The 22,177-nt window shown below is 40.9% G+C and overlaps 1 protein-coding gene across 1 annotated transcript in view; it reads left to right on the top strand.

Moving 5' to 3' along the window:
- The window catches only part of MED12L (mediator complex subunit 12L), a 389,065-nt gene that overhangs the window by 86,918 nt on the left and 279,970 nt on the right, over positions 1-22,177 (top strand). The window contains 4 exon segments of the mRNA XM_043991447.1: positions 348-617; positions 3,026-3,175; positions 5,096-5,195; positions 6,021-6,157. Of these exon segments, the coding sequence (XP_043847382.1) occupies positions 348-617; positions 3,026-3,175; positions 5,096-5,195; positions 6,021-6,157 (657 nt within the window).

Here is a 22,177-nt window from a genome sequence, read left to right as displayed (position 1 = left end):
TAGCTCCTCTTATTTCCCACTTTTTCCTCTAACAAATAGTCTAAAAGTTCTTCCTGATGTTCCCTCCACAGATGCAGATTTCCTTGGTAACCAACCCCATAGTCCCTTTGAGGAAAATTAAGGAGTATTAAATTATCTTAGAAAAAAAATATCTTAGGTCTCTCCTCCCGTTCCTTTAGTTCATACCTTGGTGAGTAGGTCTATTTTAATGGCTAGATGATGATGTACCTAAATTTAGCTGATGCACGTGAGATTCTTATGGGGAAAAACAATGAATTCTCCTTTCTGGACATTGAAGACGATTGGGCAGGTGACGACTGACTGCAGCGCTGTCTTTTCTCTTTCAGTATTCAGAGGAGTTTGTTCAGTCAGCTTATCTGTCCCGCCGTCTTGCTTACTTCTGCGCCCGACGCCTGTCTCTCCTGCTGAACGATAGTCCCAATCTCCTAGCTGCACATTCACCTCACATGATGATTGGTCCAAACAATCCAGGTCTGTCAGCATCCAGCCCTGCTGCACCTGGGCCGGTAATGAGCCCAGTCCAGCTGGCCGGCTCAGACTTTCTTTCCTGCCCACAGCATCGTCCGCTGGTTTATGGACTTAGTTGCATGCTGCAGGTATGTCATTAGCCTTGGTTTTCTATTGGGTGATGCTTTTAAGGGTGCTCTTAAAATGCCTGTAGGCGTGGTATTTTCTGCTTGTAGATTGTAGAATTTTTAAAAATGTATTTTCTTGCCAAGGAGAATTGATATTGATGGAGACATTTTAATTTCCCTCTATTATTGGGCACCAAGAGGACCGGTTTAGGTCCTGATATGGAACCAGAAATTTGAAACCGGGAGGCAGTATGGTCTAATGGTTAGTGGGGCTGCTTGGGACCCCAGAAAATCTGGGTTTTCAAGTCTTGCCCTTCTCTCTCTCTCTCTCTCTCTCTCTCTCTCTCTCTCTCTCTCTCTCTCTCACACTCACACTCACACTCACACTCACTCACACTCACACTCACACTCACACTCTCACACACACTCATACTCTCACACACACTGTGACCATGGGCCTCTTCACTTAACCTCTTAGTGTACCAAGCATTTCCCCAAAACCAGAAGCTGCAGATGAGACTTTCCACCCTGGTTAAATCAAAGGCCAAGAACCTCAAAAAAGCCGACAACAACAAAAAGTAAACCCCCAAATAAAACCCATAAACCCACATCACACAGAACTTTTAATCACTATCACTTGTTGGAAATTTTAGTTATCCTCAACCATTATCCATTATTGAAAATCCCCATAGGTTGTCTTTCCATGCCTACATCATTCTTTGCAGGATGTTTCTTCAAGAGCAGACCTGTTAATGTCCTGATGGGAAATTGCTTTGCTCTCGGGAATTGACTTTTTGATTTTTGGTTTGTATCAATAATGCTTAGAATCAAGGAGGCATGGAGAGATTCAGTAGTTCTCTTTCCCAAATCACTTTGGACACATCTTTGTATAACTAGACAAGATTGCAACTAGTAGAGATTGTTGTTGTTTTTTTAATTTGTATTCTCAGTGCTGGACACAGTGTCCAGTGAATTGCAGACATTTAATAAATGCTTGAATGGTTGATTGGATACTTGCTAGTATGGCATCAGAATTTCATCATTTATTCACTATGATAGCTCCTTCCCCATCTAAACACACCTGCTGTTCTCTGAATTCCCATGCACTGAATTCTTGCACAAGCTATTTTTTTTTAATCTGAGGTTTGTTGACCAATGATGGTCTCTATGTATTTTTTAATTGTGAGGGGCTGCAATAGGAACAATCTGTATTTTATGAAATGGGGAAGGGAAGGTAGGGCACAGGTTTTATTGATTTATTCATTCATTCATTCATTCATTTATATACGGGGCAATGGGGGTTAAGTGACTTGCCCAGGGTCACACAGCTAATAAGTGTCAAGTGTCTGAGGTTGGATTTGAACTCAGGTCCTCCTGAATCCAGGGCCGGTCCTTTATCCACTGAGCCACCTAGCTGCCTGGGGCACAGGTTTTGTTCAGAGTTTAATGTCCACTCCCCTCTGTTTCTACGTGGATTTTTAGAAATAAGTGAAATTTTCCATTAGACTTGCTGATTGCTATCATTTAATTCAAGGCAGCTAGGTGGCACAGTGGATAGAGTGATGGGCCTGGAGTAAGAAAGACCTGTCTTCCTGAGTTCAAATTTGGCCTTAGGTACTTATTAGCTGTGTGACCCTGGGTGAGTCACTTAACTCCATTTGCCTCAGTTTCCTTATCTGTAAAATGAGCTGGAGAAGGAAATGGCAAACCATTCTAGTATCTTTACTAAGATATGGACAAGACTGAAAAATGACTGAACAATAACGATCATTTAATTCAGATTTGATTTTAATTATTTTTCCTCAGTTTTTTCCTACCTCCCAATTCCTCCCAAACTCTCAAAACACTAGGATTCAACTTTGACTCTACAGTTATGAATGGTTCAGATTTCATATTTTCTTCTTTGATAGATCATTTCATGCTGTTCCCCAAATTCAGTGATTTCTTTTGTAAGATGTTATGATATTTTTCAATGTTCAAAGAAATTGTCTAAAAATACTGTTATTGGAAGATCACATTAAATTAAAACAGATCCAGAGAGAGCCTACTTATTTGAAGATGCTGTTTTAGATTTCATTATGCAAGAAAGTTAAACATTTTAATTAAATTTCTAATTAAAAATGACTAATCAGAGACATCTTTATTTTCATGAAGATGAATTTTTATTCCAGTTTTGGGGAAAAGATGATGGTTCATTTTAGAGATGGGACTAGGGTTTTCAGCCTCATGTGGATTTGTTCAGTAAATTCACAACATCCTGGTGGCTTCCCTTCCTTTTGTGGGTATGAAGTGTTGATTTTCTTATCCTTGCTTTGGATTAGATGGGAATAGAGAGGATGGGGAACAAAATAGTCAATCACCATCATTGCTAGTGTCTCAGCCATTGTTTCCCCTCCATGACTGAATTTCTCTCCTTTGTTTATCTTCAGACTGTAACCCTTTGTTGCCCAAGTGCCTTGGTGTGGAATTATTCCACAAATGAAAATAAAAGCGTTAACCCGGGCTCTCCTCTGGATCTACTTCAAGTTGCTCCCTCCAGTTTACCTATGCCTGGTGGAAATTCAGCATTTAATCAACAGGTAAGCTTTCTCCACTGGAGTTTGAATCAGAGAGTGACTTGGTTAGAGATGTACATTAGGATGATCACTTTGGATCCCCCTCTGTGGGGGATGGATTAGAATAGGGAGAGAGGCAGGGAGAACAAAGAGGAGGAGAGAGAGAAGAGCATGAACAAGGCTGGTGACCAGGTGTGTTGATCAGAAGGGTGTTGATCAGAGCGTTGCCGTGGTGGTCAAAAGGGCAGGTGGTTAAATGTGAAGGGTGAGAGAGTGAGGAGTAGAAGATGAGAAGGTTTCAAACCCAATCCAAAGCATTAGCCCAATGACAGCATTCAAGATGATTCCTCTGATGCAACAACCTACACTTCTGAAACTGAGAAGGGCTGTGAAATCCAAACAGGAATGGCTAAGGTGTGACTTCTTTTCTGCAAAAATCAAACAAGTGGTTTCTTTGTTGTAGTATGAACACCAGCAACTGGATAAGTGGTCTCTTCTGCTGAGGTTATTAGGACGTAATCTCCTTTTAGGATGCTAATACATTTGTAATAGAAAAAGATCTGGGCCTTATTCTCATTTCTTAGGTTGATTCTAAGGATTAGAAAACCTCTGGCACTATCCAGCCTGTCCTAAGTATGTAAACATCATGGGACAGGCCTATGTTCATGCCCCTTTTCAGAGGGTCAGGGCTTGCCAACTGCTGGCTGGCTTCCCTTGTTTCCCACACTGACAAGGGGCCAAGATGAGAAGATTCATAGGCTTTTGTCCTGTGGGCCCCCCTCCCCACTTATAATTCTGTTATTTTATAAGATTCACACTCTCCCTAAATAAGGATAAAAGGCCCTACCAATGGAAGAATACTTTGTATAGCGAATTGAGGGCCAGCCTCAAAGCCAGGAAGATGACCACCATTGATGGTCCACCTCTGATATACTTACTCTGTGGATTCTATGACACTAGGCCAGTTGCATAAGCCCTTGGGACTCCAGGTAGCTCTAAATCTATACCTTGCAGAGAAGGTGCAGATATACATCATTAGAAGTGATTTTGTGGGGCAGCTAGGTGGAGCAGTGGATAGAGCACCGGCCCTGGATTCAGGAGGACCTGAGTTCAAATCCGGCCTCAGACACTTAACACTTACTAGCTGTGTGACCCTGGGCAAGTCACTTAACCCCAATTGCCTCAGCAAAAAAAAAAAAAAAAAAAAAAAAAAGATTTTGTCATGTAAGGCATTTCCTAGACCAGTGAAATTACTGCTCCAGTCCCCATCCCCATGCCTATCCCCATTCCCTAATCGTTCTAAGCCATTGGAGTTGCTCCTTCCCATTCTTTTTTTTTTCTCTCCCTTGGGAAATGTTATGGAAATTTCGTGTATATGCTAAGGATGGGGATGGGTGGATTCTATCATTCAGTTGAGAGTAGAACCAGTGGTAGACATGGGTGATTATTTCCATGGCAGCGTTTGAGTGTATTAGGTGTGATGGCTTAGTAATTATTATTTCATTTCAGCAAATGCTAGATTATTTGGATCAAAAGATTATGCAGTTTGAATTGCAGGATTGTGACCAATTCCCTTCAGTTGGGGACATTCTGAAGTTGGGTTTCCCTCCCCCCCTACTCATAGATAGCAAAGATCTGCTTTAGAGTTCACACTGTGGTATATCGTGCCCTTGAAATTTTTACTCATGCAGTATTTCTGAATTGACATTTATTATTATCAAAATTGATGGTGGGATAGTTCAGTCAAGCTTGTAAACTCCCTTCTCCCATCCCCTTAAGCCTGAAAAAAGGGCCCGTACTTGAGCAATGGGCTGCCACTTGCTAATGCCGTTCAGAATGTGAGTACACTATAGGATGCCTCACCCGTGCAGAGAAGCCTGACATGATTGAGATTGGAATTGTGACTTTGAAAGCTGAAGCTAATTAGAAGCAATCATCTTTCAGGTTCGGGCAAAGATCTATGAGGTGGAACAGCAGATAAAACGTCGGGGCCGTGCAGTGGAGGTTCGGTGGTCTTTTGACAAGTGCCAGGAATCAACAGCAGGTATTTAAAAGCAAAAATGAATAAACACTTTTGGCTCTTGGGCTCCGTGGCATGTCGTTGACTCTTTTTTTTTTAATTTTTATTTTTAGTGAGGCAATTGGGGTTAAGTGACTTGCCTAGGGTCACACAGCTAGTAAGTGTTAAGTGTCTGAGGCCGGATTTGAACTCAGGTACTCCTGACTCCAGGGCCGGTGCTCTATCCACTGTGCCATCTAGCTGCCCCATGTCGTTGACTCTTAGAGATCGTTTTCATATGAAGAATTTTTTTGATACAAACACTTGATGGACAGTAGGCAGAATCCTAACTGGGGTGACTGAGGCTCTTTGTCCAGAATTCAGAGGGCACTGTCAGCGCTTCCAGGCCTTCAGCATAGTCAGTCAACAAACATTTATTAAGGGCCTATTGACCAGTAAACATTTATTAAGTGCATACTATGTGCCAGACACTGTGCTTAGTGCCCGGGGCTTACAAAGAAAAGCAAAACACAGTCCCTGCCCTCGAGGAACTCACAATCTAATACCAGAACAAGTTGACAAGAATAACTAATTTAAATGGGAATCTTAACCTGGCAGCCAACTTCCAGATGACACTCTCTCTCCATGGGCAAAAATTCCTAGTAATATTATTTGGTTTATATGTTGGATGCTTGAAACATAGAGTGGTCCATATTTGGACTCTTTCCTTTTGGCAGGGGCTCGATTTTCTGAGGATGCCTTGACAATTCTTAGCATTGGCTTTAGTTACTGACCTTCTTGGTGACCTTTGTGATAAGTGGATGAGATTTTTGCCTGTGTCACTGAGTGCTTTTTTTCTTCTTCCTCCAGGGGTCACTATCAGTAGGGTCTTGCACACCCTGGAAGTCTTAGATCGCCATTGTTTTGACAGATCCGATTCCAGCAATTCAATGGAGACCCTTTATCATAAAATTTTCTGGGCCACCCAGAATAAGGACAACCAAGAGGTAATGACTATTTTCCATCATTTCACCATCTGTTTTCTCAGGTTAGGCTTCCTTCTCCTTCAGTGTCTGGGCTGATGAAGACAATGCCATGAAGTAGGAAAGAGGTGGGAAGACCACTGACATGGGTTCAAACAGAGCCTCAGAAACTGACCTCCTATGGGACCTTGGGCATTTCTCTGGACCCAGGTCATCACCTGTCAAATAAAGGAGATGGGCTAGGTGGCTTCTGAAGACCCTTTCAATGCTAAGTCTAGAATCTGTGCTTTGTTTAAAGATTGGATTTAATCAATTCATCTGTTTTCTTTGAGGAATGAAAATGTTTCAATGCTAGCCTTAGAACAGAGGGAAATGAAAGAATAGTTTTAATAAAAGCCTTTGAAACATCCTGGGACCAGCCCAAGTTATGTGCGGGGCAGCTAGGTGGTGCAGTGGATAGAGCACTGGCCCTGGAGTCAGGAGTACCTGAGTTCAAATCCGGCCTTAGACACTTAATACTTACTAGCTGTGTGACCCTGGGCAAGTCACTTAACCCCAATTGCCTCACCAAAAAAACCCCAACCCCCCCCCCCCAAAAAAACAACAACAACAAAAAAACCATTATGTGCATTAGTAAAAATGAATTAAAAACTGTCCCTGACTGTTCCCCTCTCCCCATCCCACCATACACTGGTATTCCCCAGGTAATTATTAGTCCTGTTTATGGATAATAATTATTATCATTTATATAGTGCTTTAAATGTGCAAAGCCCTTTGCATCAATCATTGTGGTTGGTTGGTGGTTGTCCTCTTATTTTTTTTTTTTTGGAAAGAACCAAAATGACATCACTGTGTTGTGGTCAATGTGTTGTGTGTCTGACTGTGGCTGATCAGACCAATACAAACTTAGAAGGCTCTCCTACAGGTTGGGCACAAATAGTCCATATGAACATTTAGAGTGGAGATGTCTGTAAATCTCTTTTGAGCTGCCACGATGCTGCTTTGCTCATAGAGCACAGCTCTGCTTTGATGCAGGCATGCCATGCTGGGAAGTCCTGTGCCAGTGTCTTCCATGTCTCATGAGAGATCCCAAAGTTCTTCAGAGAAACCCTGAGAGTGTCCTTGTATTGCCTGCTCTTAGTCACAGCTCTGATTCAAGGTTTCCTCTCCCTTTGTTCCTGGTTAGCCATCAATGAGGTTCAAGTGAGATAGTGTGTCTAAAGTATTTTGCAGACTCCAAAATGTGATGTGAATATGTATCATCATCATTATAGTTGATTTTTAAATTGTTATCTTATTAAGCTTCTTCTCAGATGTGGTTGGAAGCCTTTTATACTTGTGATTCTACAATATATGGTCTTATGAGCATTTGAAGTAAAAAGTGGGACTTGAGCTTTTTCAACAACAAATATTTATGAAGCACCTACAATGTATTATGGTGCTGGGCTAAATATGGGGATGAAATGTTTACAAAGACACGACTTAGTCCTGATCTTGTAGGACACAAGGAGCTCACCAATGATCCCAGCTTTCTCGTCTCTCCATTGGGTTAGTAACCAATTGCTTTCATGAGGAGCCATTGGATGCAAGAAAAGTTTATATATTTTCTTGTTATTTCCGTAGGTTACTGACATAGTTCTGTGTTCAAGGGGAGGAATAGGGGTGGGATCCTGGATAATATTTAGGTTGCAGGATGTTATAAGAAGAAAACCTATTCAATCACAGTGCCAGACCCTTACCGGGAAGTTGCAGTTGAACCTTAGAATTGCAAGTGTGCAATTTGAGGCTACCAGAAGGAAAAGAGGTGAACTTGTTAGTCTAAGATCTTCTGGATTACAAATAAGAGGTGTCTGAGGCACATTCTGTTTCCTCTTTTATTACCGAGTGCAGTAGCAAAAAGCCATTTTATTCCCTAGGGAGGGAATGACCAAATCCATCAAAATCAATTGATTCAGACTGTCATCCTGCCTAGATAACATTATAATGAACTGCCCAACTTCAAATCATTGTTTGTCTTCTTTGAAGAAACTTAATAAACCGATTCCAATAGAACAAAAAGGGGAAACAGGCCTCAGTTGAAGATCAGGATAGCGATTCTGTTAGGTGGACAAGCTATTCTGAGGAAATTCTGAATGCAGGATAGGAGGCAGAATGATGAATGTGGGATCATCTCAGTTCCCTCATTTGCAAAATAAGGAAATTGAACCGGATGACCTCTTAAGATCCTTTTCAGCTCTAAATCTGTGATCCCATGAAATCAAACTGCCACCATCCAGCCCATGGAAATGTCTCCTTTCCACTAAATTTAGAGTTGGTCCACTAGGTGGCAGCTTGTTACTAGAATTGTGATTTGTGAACTGGCCAATTTTATTTTTTAAACTGGTGCTAGCTAGTTGCATTTTTTTTTTTAAGGCTCAGGAAGAACAATGTGCTTTTGGAAAATGGTGGAAAACAGCAGGATCACCCTTTAACGTAACACATCAAACATTTGCCCCAAATAATTCTGAGTGTGAAATCTCACCCAGAAACTTTTTTTAAAGCAATACATTCTGGGAATTGTAGCCAGTTAGCATTTTCTTTCATCACGTATCTCTACGGTGACCTTATTCGTGTTCTTTCTCTAATTCTGCCTGCATTTCTACCCCTTAAATCATTTGTCAATCCCCCTCCCTGAACAGAGCACAATTTATAATGTATTCATAGGTACCAGTATACTGCAGTGTTGTTAAGAAGATGTTTTATGCATGATGGATATAAATCCACTTTGTCTAATATTTAAAACTGTGATTCCTACTGGTGGCTGCCACTGAACAATTTGATTTACTGCAAGAAAGGATAATTGAACTCTGATAAGTCCTTCCACAATAGCTACTCACCATCAAATGATTAATAATAATAATGGGGCATTGCCCTCTGTGATCGAATGAATACATGAGGACAAAAGAAGGTTGGCATAATTGCTTTTCATCAGATGTTAATGTTACATCCTTTTCTTGACTGTTGTGGTGATAATGAATGTTTTTCTGTTCTGCTCGGAGTTCCTGTGCTGATAAAGAAGGAGAAAACTTGGGTTTCTTGTCCTGGGTTCTGCCACCAATGTTCATGTGACTTTGAGGTTGTCACTTAACTGATCTGTGCCTTAGTTTCTTCATCTGTCAAATAGCATTCCTTACCTCAAAGTAGGAAGCACAATACAGACCTAAAGCTAGAGCTGCTACTTATTATGTGATCTTTTAGAACTGTTACAACATATGGTACCTCTACATTTTTTTAACCAAATTTTTATTTAATTTTTTTTCCAATTATTGAGCATTTTTACTCTCCAACTTCCTCCATCTACTGGGGAAAAAAGAAAGAAAGAAAGAAAGAAGGAGAAAGAACACTACATTCTTTGTTAAATGAGTATTATGCAAAGTGTCATGCTTAGAATTCAGAAACATCACTCTTAGTTCCCTAAAATGCACTTCCCATTTTTTAGTTTCAGAATGAGGTTCAGGCACAGTGCCTATAACAGGAAGGGGGAAGAAAAAGAAAATTAATGTTTCAACAATTCTGGAGCCTTCCAGGGACCCGGTGTGGTGCCCCCCTACTCCCTCCCTCTCCCTGCCAGATGCGACACTATCCTTGACTTGCAGACATTCATCTTCCTAAGTAACAGTGGATGGATTCCAACCTTGTCCTCCCAACTCCAGACCCAAGGCTCTTTCAGTACTTAGATAGCTTACATGTTTCATTTCATGCATTTGGAAACATTATTCTAAGAATGGATCCATAGATTTGCCCGACTGCCAAAAAGGGGTTCATAACGTCCAAAAAGCACTAAGGACCCCAGCTCTTTACAGATACAAGGAATGTTATAACCAGGAATTCTTGCTTTTCTTCCTCTTGTCACTTTTCATCTCCATCCCTGGCCTGAACCTTGGTGGGGGACATCATTGAGCATGTCTGTGGTGCGACTGAGGGATGTATCTGCTGCTATACCTAGGGCCCGGTTTTGCTGACTCAACAGTCTGCACTTTCCTTCTCCTTTCTTCTCTTCCCTTTTGTTATATAATCACTTATATAATAGTAGTAGGTGTAAAAATTAGTTGGAAACCCTGAAAACCTCAACTTCCCTCAAAGCATCTTTACATTCAACCTTTTGGAGCACAAGGTGGCCCCAGGGGCTTTTTATTTATAACTGGTTAGTGAGTGAGTGAGGTGGGATTCCTGATTCCATATCCCTTCCAATTACACTCCTGAAGAAATATCAAACAATAACCTGTCTTCTTAAGTATCTTTCCATACGGCAGGCTGTCTGTGTAATTTTGGGGATAAGCTACTGACTTTTTAGAGTATTTTGCCCCGGTAAGATGTTAAGAACTTTGAATAGCAATGTCTTTACAGTAAGTGGTGGCCATTCACTGTTTTGTCCTTGACTCTGATCTCAAACCACTATATAGCCACTTAATGCAGTATTTGCTAATTAAATCTTCCAAACAATTAACCCTGCCAAGGCAGTGACCTTAAGTAAATATTAAGTTATAGTAAAGTACATACTTCTGTAGAAATCCATCCTTCCTTCCTTCCTTCCTTCCTTCCTTCCTTCCTTCCTTCCTTCCTTCCTTCCTTCCTTCCTTCCTTCCTTCCTTCCTTCCTTCCTTCCTTCCTTCCTTCCTTCCTTCCTTCCTTCCTTCCTTTTTTCCTTCCTTCTCCTCTACCTCTCTCTCTTTCTTCCTTCCTTCCTTTCTTTCTTGCCAATGGAAGTTAAGTGACTTCCCCAAGGTCACACAACTAGTAAGTGTCAAGTGTCTGAGGCTGGATTTGAACTCAGGTCCTCCTGAATCCAGGGCCTGTGCTTTATCCACTGCTCCACCTAGCTGAGTGTTGGTTTTGGAATTCAAAGTTCTGGCTTTAAATCCTGGCCCTGTTCCTAGTTACCTGTGAGACTTTGAACAAATTATTTAATCTCTCTGGGTCTCAGTGTTCTCATCTCTAAAGGAAGGTCTTGGGTTTCTGCCCAGTCCTATGATGTAAGTCTTAGAAGGGTTGTGATCAGGATCAGGGGAGGCAGTAGCCACTGTGATGAAATCATAGATCTTTGGAAGTACTAAATGATCTCTATAATTATATTCAACCATATGTGTTGGCTCAATTATTTCATGAGATGTAGAGACTCCAAGATTCTGTAGCTGAAGTCTATCAGAGTCACATCTTGGCAATTAGATGACTAAGTTTTCCTTCCTTGAGTGCCCATCAGGATTTTTTGCCATATAATAGAAACATCAGCTTCGTTAAAGGCATCATAGTAACATCAGAGTGGTTTTGAATATATGTGTTTTTTTATCTGAGAGGCCATGTTTCTTCTGACATCTCTTTTGTGGTCACAGAAGCACATACTTTTGGCATTGGGAAAGACCTCAGATGCCATCTAGGCCAACCTGTGTGTAAATAGCACTCACTTTCATGTTATCCCCAACAAGTGTTCATAATGCTCTCTCTTGAAGACTGTCCAGTAGAGGGAAGTATTATCTTCTGAGGCAATCCATCCCACATTTCACTTTCAGATAGCTCGCCCTCTCATGGATTTTCCATTGACCACTCCTCCCCCTTGGCCCCCACTTCCAGCTGTTGTTTTTTCATGGGTTTTTGTGTTTTGTTTGGTCATTTTCAGTTGTGTTTCCTTAGCAAAGATACTGGAGTAGTTAGTCATTGCCTTCTCCAGCTCATTTCACAGATAAGGAAATGGAGACAAACAAGGTAAAATGACTTGCCCAGGGTCACACAGCTAAGTAAGTGTCCAATTTGAATTGCAGAATTTGAATCCAGATCTTCCTGACTCCAGTCTTGGTGCTCTGTCCACTGTGCCACCTGGCTTCCCTTGCATGTTTCTGACGTGCCTAATTCTAAAAGTGTCTTTTAAGTCTTTATTGTATCTAGACTGGTTTGATGTAAACTACGAATATTTGAAGGGTTTGTATGAGGTAAAAGGGGCAGGCTAGCTAACCAAGCCTTGATCCGGTAAGCAAACAGTTTCTATCTTGACTGCTTTCCAAATAAAGGGTGTGCATGGGCTTTATGACAGCTGTTGCCCTTGGGGCTCAGGAGTATTTTTCTAGGTTTAGTCCTATATTGTGGATGAAGTTTTTAGAAGCTTGCTACTAGGTGATACTCTGTGTGTATGTATTTAACTTGGTGTCTCCATGTGCTAATTAGGAAGTCTAGTTATATCACTCCAGGAAAGCAGATGTTTCGTTCTTATCCTGGAGCCCATGTAGGTTTATTGCTCCTGACTACAACTGAAGGATTTCCAGTTATGGTCATTGGTTTTGGCCTTCAGCTTGGTACCTGACATTGAAAGTGAGATTATTTCTGCTGAGCTCTAGTTAACAAGAATCACGAGTTTACCTTCTTCAATAGCAGTGGGATATTGGGCAACTTCCTCGTTCTGGGTTTTTTCATTCTAAGAGGATGTTTGTCAGGGAAGGGAGAGAGAGAGAATGAATGAATGAGAATGAATGAGAATGAGAACTGGTAACATCTGGGACTGGGATACTCCCCACCCCTTTTTTCTGTTCCTTATATCCATAATATCCTAAGCTAGATTCTTGGGTAGAATATGGGAAGCACCACCAGTGCAAAATGGAAATGGGGCAGATTACCCCAGGGGAGGTCAGCTCAGGCGTGTGAGGCAAGGAACAGAGGTCTAGAGAGAGACTATTTTAGGCAGCTTTAGATGACTTTTTGGATGTCTTCTGTTTCCACTTCTCTGTTTTCTGCTGCCTTGGGAAGCAAACATCCTACTCAGTAATGTAAAAGAGGAGGGAGAAGTGGGCTGGAGCAGGGGCACACCTCCCAAGAACAGCTGTGTGTGTATTTCCTTTATCCCCAGTTAGAACAACACCACCAAAAAAAAAAAACCCACCGAAAAACAAAAAAAACCCCAACAACTCAAAAGCCACCAGAACATACACAAGAGCCTTCTATTTCTGTCTGTCAAATAAACACAATATGATCTGTGCCTGTCATAAAAAGGGATGTTCCTTATACCCCTGGCTCCAGAAAATAGACCTCCTGGTCTACCTGGGACCCTATGTGTCTGCCTGCCTGCCTGCCTGTCTGTCTGTCTGTCTCTCTCTCTCTCTGTCTCTGTCTCTGTCTCTCTCTTTTACTCACAGACCCTGTCTCTGGCCTTTTCTTCCTACAGAATACACGAGGCCGATGGGAAGGGTCACTGACCCCAACACCTTTTTTACCGATAAACAAAGAAATGTGGTTTAGCTGAACATTGATCACAGACTCCCTCTAAAGCCATTTGCAGTGCTGTCTCATTTGCTCTCTTACAGAAACCTTGTGAATAGAGGGGCTTCCGTTACCTCTGTTTTACAAATGAGGAAATGGAGGTCAAGGGAAGTCAAGCTAGAAAGTACGGAAGTGCAGGGTATGACTTCAAGTGTAGTGCCCTATGCATCGTGTCACCCAGCCACCAATATATGTAACATTCTCTGCCCATAGTTCCCCGCCATTCTGGTGATAGGAGGACAATAGATTTCATTATCTATTCTCAGACCAGAGTTGGTCGTTGCATTTATTCAGTGTTTGGTTGGTTATTTTTTTTCCATTTTAATTTGGTCTTCATTGGGTTCTAGCAAAAATGTTTACCTTTTATGTGGTCAAAATTCTGCCATTTTCTCTTCTGTGTTTCTCTTTATCCTTTGTTACTTATGAACTTTTCTTCTAACCATATATCTGCTAGGGAATTTTTGTTTTACGTTTCTCCAGTCGTTTATCTATCTAGATCTATCTGGATCACAAGTCCATTTGGTATAGGGGTGATGCTGTTACAGAACTCCCATATTGTTGTCCAGTGGTCAAGAATTGGAAGAGCTGTCATGGGACAAAGGGATTAAACTTGTCCTGCTTGGTCCCAGAAGCCAGAATGAGGAACGATGCATGGAAATAAAAAAGGGACAGATTTAGTTAGTGTAAAGAAAACCTTTCCTAACAATTAGATTTGTCCCAAAATGAAATGAGCTGCCTGTGGTGGGGGGGGGGATACATTTCCCTATAACTAAAGGTTTTCATGCAGAGGATTGAGGACCATGGAATCACAGAATTTTAGCATTTACTCCATTTAGTCATTTAGTCCACATTCCAAAAAAATCTGCACCATGGAATAGTGACAAATGATGATGGAAGTGATGGAAGTCTTTCGAAGAGAGTCTGTTCCACTTTTTTTTGTAAAGTTGTGATTGTTAGGGAGTTTTTCCTGAGGTCAAGCTTCAGTTTGCCTCTCTTCATCTTCTTTCTTTTGCATTTCATTCTGTCCTCTGGGGCCACTCAGAAGACATCCAGTTCCTCTTCTATGTGAGAGTTCTTTCTCACTCATTAGGGATCTCGTAGTGGATATTTCCTCCACTCCCCTCCCCCAGTATGGGTTGGAGTAGATAGTCGCTGAGGTACCTTCTGACTCTGAAATTCTCTGATGTTGAGATTCCCTGCCTGTGGAAGGCAGGGAGGTGTGATCTGGTGGCTGCTGTCAGCAACACAGTTTTTTGCAGGGGTGGGCAGAGAAGTTATTAGTTGTTTTCTAAGAGGAAAAGCCCATTAAGGGCAAGCTCCGTGCATCACTGGACTCCTCTGGTCCTGGAGCACATGTCAGATGAGAGCAGGGTTCCTCCTCTAAGCCTTTTTTTGCCTGAAAATATTTTATGGCTAGGCAATTGAATTTCATTGACTGTACTACAAAAATAGCATTATAGCAACACTTAGATCTAGATCTAGAAGGGACCACAGAAGTCAGCTAGTCCAACTGCCTCCTTTTACATGAGAGGAAACTGAGTCCCAGAGAGTTTAAGTGACTAAAGAGAGACTAAGCCAGAGAGGCAAGATTTGAACCCACTTTTCCCTTTCCATCATAACACAGTCTTTCTGTCACAGCCTTTGTGCCTAAGACCGGATGAAGGACTTAACTCAAAGTTGGCAGGCTGCTTTCATTTGATATGTTGTGAAAAGAATAATGTGCTTGGAATTTGCAGAGCTCTGGATTTGAATTCTGCATCTGATTCTTATTACCTTTGTGACTTAGGGAAGGCCATTTCTACCCCTCTGAGCTCAGGCATCCTTGTCTGTAAAATGGGCTTGACCAGTTTTTGTTGAGAGAGCAGACCATTTACTGCAGAATTAATGGGGAAAGGGGATTTAACTGACAAAAGTAGGTGACATACTTTGCCCAGACCCCTGGGGTATATTTCTCAACTCCTCCCCACTCCCATGTAAGGTGACTGAAGTCCTTTATTTTTGCTTAGCTCTGGTTTCCCACTCAGTAAAAGAATGGGGTGAGTCAAATTGTGACTGGAAAGTTCTATTTTTAGTGCATCTCTGTCTTGGTGTGGGAACAAAGTCCCAAGGAGCATTTACAGGCTGTAGCTTTAAGGGGGCTAAGGGTGTCGAGGGACAGCATATTTCTGAGTCAGTGGATGCTGGATATATCCACCTTTGGAGACCCGTGGATATTCAGCGGAAGATGTTTTTGAGCCCTAGAAGAATTTGGCCAAATTCATGTTTCTTCTTAAAAGCTTATGTATTTTTCCTGACTCTAGTTTCAAGACAATATTAGCCTCCTGTACGTGGTACTTTGGATTCATTGTTTAAATAAGTCTCTTGGATATCAGCTGCATGAATTAATTTGAAAATTATATGTCAACAATGAGAGTTTACACTTGGGTTACAGTAAAGAGCTTATGATGTTCTATTTGGATTTGGGCAGAAATGGTTTCTAAACCCCGTGTATGTTTTTTTTTGTAAATTGTTTTAATTTGAGCTACAATACGTTCAGACAAATGTTTATCCATAGTAACCCTCTATCTATTGAAGTAATTGTCTGCGGTTTTCCAGCAACTCGAAGGAAATAGGAAAGCCAACTTACTTAATAAGCAGGCCTTTTCTCTCAACAATTATCAACAATGCTGGCAGATTTTTCTGGTAAAAGAATTTTTTGATCCATGTGTTGGAAGTGAGCAGTCAGTGCTTTGTAGCATTATAAATAACGGAAAGGTCCATTTAAGGAAATATGTTAGAAATAAAAGATTAAAAAAACAACAACCCCTATGTCCTCAGTAGACAAATAGAATTTTGAAAAGAGATGCACAACTCTTCCCTAACCAGAATAAAATGTAATTGGGAAATGTTTAAGTAAATAAAAATGCACTAGAACATAGATAATGCTAATTTGTGGTTTTCTAAACCTGTAGGTTTCTATTTGAGTTTGACACCACTGTTTAGATTGGGAATGAGGAGATGTGGGTGCCGAACTCAGTTCAGCTTCTACATAGCTAGCTGGGAGATGTTGAACAAATCATTTCTCATTTCTGGGGCTCAGGAGTTGGTATGCTTCATTCAGCTAGAGTATTCTTTGCTTCAGTGGTAAGACCAGCTTCTCTTGGAAGGGCAGCACCATGCATGGCAAAGAGGGATGGATTTGGAATTGGCTTGACAAAAAAGCCTGGTTTCACACCCTGCCTCTGACATCTGCTAAGTAAGCTGTGTGTCTATGAACAAATCATTCTGTTTCCTGATCTTGGTACATTGGAAAGAGCTAAGCTTCTGGATTCCCAAGGCCTGGGTTCTAATTCTGCTTATGCTGTCCTTATGTATAAAACAAAGAGGTTAGATTAGATGACCTCTGAGGTCACTATCAGCCATATTTTATTCAGCCATTTCCATCCTATGGATGCTGATCTGCAAAACGGGGATACCTCTAGTCCTTACCTCATGGGGTGGGTTACTTTGCAAACCTGAAAGGTCTATGTAGATGTTTCTCCTCTGACACCCATTGGCTGTATGACCCTGGGTGAGTCATTTAACTTATCAGTGTTCTCTGTAAGTCCGTAAGATGATACCTTTCAGAGAAGGTACAAAGAAGATGCTGACTTGCATCCTCATCCAGGATGTTTCCTATGTCAATGCAATCAGAGATCCAAAATTGGTAGAGTAAGGGGCAGCTAGCTGGCACAGTGGATACAGCACTGGGCCTGGATTCAGGAGGACCTGAGTTCAAATCCAGCCTCAGATGCTTGATACTTACTAGCTGTGTGACTCTGAGCAAGTCACTTAACCCTTATTGCCTCGCCTCCCAAAAAATTAGTAGAGTATTCAATATGTGCTCCCACACGAACCTCACAACTACCCTGGGAGGTGAGTGTTACAGATACTTTTGAATTTTAATTCGCATAATCTATTTTTATATCATTTTAAAATTTTGGATATGTCCCTTTGCTACCCAGAAAGCCTTCCCTAGAAAGTATAGATAGTGTCACATCCATTTTACAGATGAAGATCTGAGAAAGGTTAAATTCGATGTCCAGGCTCACACACCTGAGTCAGGGTCGACACCGAACTCATCAGTTCTCTGCTTCATCTAATGTTATCACACATGCTTCCTCCATGAAACTTATTTGGCATTTTTAGTCGTCAGTAGACTCTCTGGTTCCAGACAAAGTAAATTCATCTCAGGATGCAAAAGAGTGCTCTTAAGAGTTAAATCCCATTATTCTAATTACTTTCTATTGAGAGGATCTTTCAAGGACTTTAGGAAGAAGTGTTAATTTCTTGAATATAATTCAAATCATCCCTGAATCCCTTTAAACCATCAGTAAGGATCTTTTCCCACTTCTCTATTATTAGAATCTTGATGAGGGATATCACTTGTACATTTGACACAATGCTAATTAATGGCAGCTAGCAAATAATTGGCTGCCTCAGAGATGATTTTCTACTTTGGATTTCAGTATCTTCCTCAGATAGTTTCCCCCTCCCTGCTCAGAACTATGATGTCTTTAGCTTCTGAGCCACTTAGTCGACACTGGATGTGTGACCATCGGCAAGTCCGTTCAATAGAATTCAAGGCATATTTATTAGGTTTCTCTTCTATTCTAATCTCTATGCTATGAGCACAGGATCAAAAGATGAAATGACCAGCCCACAAGGATCTTGGGACCTACTGGGGAAGGGAGGTGAAATAATTTACACAAAGGTATTTGCAATACAAAGGAGATAGAACTGGGGCCAAAGTAGGTCTTCACCAAGTATTATAGGAATATTTGAGGAAGGACAAAACACTGGCTTGAGGAGGTCAGAGAAGGCTAAAGGTGCCAAGGGAGATGTTGTTGTTCATCCTTCGTTTTCATAGAGGACCAACAATGCTATGGGGATTTAAGTGAGGCAGAGTTGTGCAAAATCAGCAGCCTCACTCTTTCCTCCTGACTCATCGAAGTGCAGTGGCACTATAAAAGTCAAGATGACTGGCGATGGCCCAGGATGCACACCTTGGCGTCCTGGAGATAAAGGATTCTGAAAAGAGAGGCAGGAGGGTACCAGAAATTCCATGCATAGCCCATGAAAATGCCCAGAGATGGGAGAGAATATGCCATGTATAAAGAACACCAATAGCTCAACTTGATTACACTAGATGTAATCCAGCTAGATGGGCACCAAAGTGCATAGAGCACTACTAGGCTTGGAATCGGGAGGATTCATCTTCGTGAGTTCAAATCCAGTCTCAAAAACTTACTAGCTGTGTGACCCTGGACAAATCACTTAACCCTGTTTGCCTCAGTTTTCTCACCTGTAAAATGAGCTGGAGAAGGAAATAAACCACTCTAGTATTTTTGACAAGAAAACCACACAATGGTGTCATAAAGAGTCAGACACAACTAAACAACAAAAGGGAAATGATGCAAAATAAGTTTGATGAGGAAGTGGGAGTCAGGTATGTATATTACAGCTTATATTTTCTCCTAATAGCGTTGGAGTTACATGTTAAGATTTTACAAGAGCCTGGAAAGAATATTTCTGCAGTTGTGTGAAGGATGTATTGGAGAAACAAGTGACTGGGGGGTTAGGGAGACCAAGTAGGAGGCCATTAAGATAGTTCTCATGGATACTGAGGGAGGGTGGTAGCTGTATGAATGTACGGGTGGTAAATATAAAGTTAAAAAAAATCCCCTTCCTCTATAGCTCAAACATTGCTTGAGAATATATGCATGTATATATATATATATATATATATATCATCTATTTCTGTCTCTCAATAAAACTACACAATACATATGTCTATTATTAATTTTAAAAAGAAAGGAACTTTCAAATTAATAAGAAGAAATAATGCTTAAACACTGAGCAGTCATCTGTGACTTAAAGGATCATAGTTTTGGAGCTGAAAGGGACCCAAAAGGTCAACTGCTCCAACTGCCTCATTTTATAACTCAGGACACTGAAGTTCAAGGACCTAGAAGACTTGCCCTGTGCCATAAAGGTGTTGTCAGAGGTTAATATTTGAATTTAAGTTTTCTGTCTTCTGAGCCTGCCTTTTTTAATTCCACCACGAGCTCACCACTGTATCTTGGAAATAATGTTCATTGATCTGCCCATTGTCCATGATGAGAGATTTCTCCCAGCCCTTGGGCCACTGGGGAAGTGGCTGGTTTCTCTTTGATATGCCCAACTTTGGAAGGACAGCCGACACCACCCCCTTGGCCACTGCACACAAAGTGTCTAATATAATATACTGTTTATATTATTTCCTTATTAGTACTCAGACTAAATTACACTTGAAATACTTTTATTAAAATATGCAAAGGGATTGACTAAATATTTACTTGACATTTAAACTTTTCATTTTAGTCGGCTATAAATATAGCATTCGATTAAGATGTCTCGGGGGTCTTCCTCTAGTGTCCAATTACAGGTTTGGTTTTTCTCTCCATCCTTAATGAGAGATTGATTCCCCCCCCCCTCCCTTTTTTCTTTTAACAATGAGCTATCTCAGAAAAATCAAACCTCATTTTCTTGGGAATGTACTATTCCCATGTGCTCACATGTCTGAAAGATAAAGTAGCTAATTATTATTCCCACTTAAATAGCAAATCTAAGGCCTGACAAGGCCTGAGCACTTGGAGAAGTTCTTATGTAATTGAGCAACAGTAGCACAGGAATTTAAGTGTTCCTTAGGACTGTGCAGTGGGTCAGTTATTCCTTTTGAGGTACTTTAAAAGTAGACAAGGAAATACCGGCTTATTCTTTAGCCTCAGTTTTTTTTTCCTTGAAATATTTTTACATAGTATTTTCTATTTTCCCAATTACATGTAAAAGCAGTTTTTAGCATTCCTTTTTAAAAAATGTAAATTCCAAATTTTCTCCCTGCCTCCTTTATCTTTCCCCTCCCTAAGACAATAAGCAGTTTAATTTAATTTATATGTGTGCAATCATGTAAAACATGAAATAGTTTTTTCAAAGCAGCTGGGAAATTTTGATTACAAATAGAATTAGTTGTATTAATGATGACATGTCATAATGACTAGTGGGATATTGGCTCTAGTTTTTCATTATTGTGATGGTTTCTGAGACTACTGAGTTAAATGAATATTCATTCATCATCGTGAAAATCATTTTGACTTCACAGACCCCCCCCTGAAAGGGTCTCAGGGATCCCTAGTTATCCTCAGATCACACTTTAAAAACTGCTGGTCTACAGCATCCTTTGTGGGGCAGCTAGGTGGCACCATAGTGCAAAGATTACCTGGGCTGGAGTCAGGAGAACTCATCTTCCTGAGTTCGAATATGACTTCAGACACTTACTAACTGTGTGACCCTGGGCAAATCATGTAACCCTGGTTGCCTCTGTTTCCTCAAACGTAAAATGAACTGGAGAAGAAAATGGCTAACCACTTTACTATCTTTGCTAAGAAAACCCCAAATGGAATTACAAAGAGCCTGACACAACTGAACAATAATAAACACTTTTCTTTGGCAAGTGATCCTTTGTTGCCTCTTCATGAAGTGTGCTTCAATTGTAATTTTGAACATTTATCTTTTGTATTGTTAACATTCTCCTTGTTTGTGAGTTTGCTGGGTCTTCAATCTTAGGATTGCTGGATTTTGAAGTGGGAAGGAATCTTAGACATTAGCTGGTCCAACATTTTTTAAGCCCTATGCTTGATGGAGAAACCAAGCCCTTGAGATGTAATGTGACTTGTCCAGGATCCTGCAAGGGAGCCTAGTGTCTCTCTTCCTCAATTAGACTTCAGTTACTTAAGGGAAAGAAGCATGTCTTATATATATATATCTGTGTATATACCTTGTTAGATGGTAGGAACTCAATATTGTTTGGGTGCCCTTGGAAATTGACCTGACATTCCTCAGGGCCAAGCTCGGCCTTCTAGGGTAGAAATTACCAATTGGATAAGGTGAGTTAATAGGAGAGGTTTAGTGAAGACCCTTGGAAATTATCCTCTTTTATTTTATGAGTGAGTGGCCTTGTAGCTCAGTCATGAGGTCTATTTCATGGCCAGTGACCCCAAGGAGTGAATTAGTTAGCTAAAACTTAGTTTTAAAACTAAGTTTTCACTTACTAGCTATGTGACCCTGGGCAAGTCACTTAACCCCAATTGCCTCACCAAAACCAAAACCCAAACCCCAAGTTTTAACTTTAAAAAGTTAGCTAAAGGTGTCAAGGTGGCATTTTTAAGTAAGGTGAAATCTTTTGTAACAGGTGAAATAGGTAGGCCTTGGATGTAACCTAGAAAACTACCTGCTATTGACTGCATGACTCAAGTCAATCCAAGAAGTATTTGTTAAACATCAGCTATGTGCCAGGTATTGTGCTATGTACTAAAGACACCAAAACAAAAAACCCCAAACTAACAATAGTCAGTCCCAGGCCCTTAAGCAGTTCACCCTCTAATGGAGGAGACTCTAGACGACTATGTATAGGCAAGATATAGCCGGGGCAGCTAGATGGCGCAGTGGTAAAGCACCGGCCCTGGAGTCAGGAGGACCTGAGTTCAAATCCAACCTCAGACACTTAACACTTACTAGCTGTGTGACCCTGGGCAAGTCACTTAACCCCAATTGCCTCACTAAAAAAAAAAAAAAAAAAGATATAGCCAGGAGAAATTGTAGATCATTTCAGAGGGAAGGCCTCAGGCATTAAGGGGACAGGGAAGGACTGCCCATTATCTAATCTCAGGTGGACCCTTCCTAACTCTACTGCAATCCTCCCATTCT

The sequence above is a fragment of the Dromiciops gliroides genome, chromosome 3 (assembly GCF_019393635.1).
Source record: "Dromiciops gliroides isolate mDroGli1 chromosome 3, mDroGli1.pri, whole genome shotgun sequence".
Lineage (NCBI taxonomy): Eukaryota > Metazoa > Chordata > Mammalia > Microbiotheria > Microbiotheriidae > Dromiciops > Dromiciops gliroides.
This window is presented reverse-complemented; position numbering and strand designations above follow the sequence as displayed.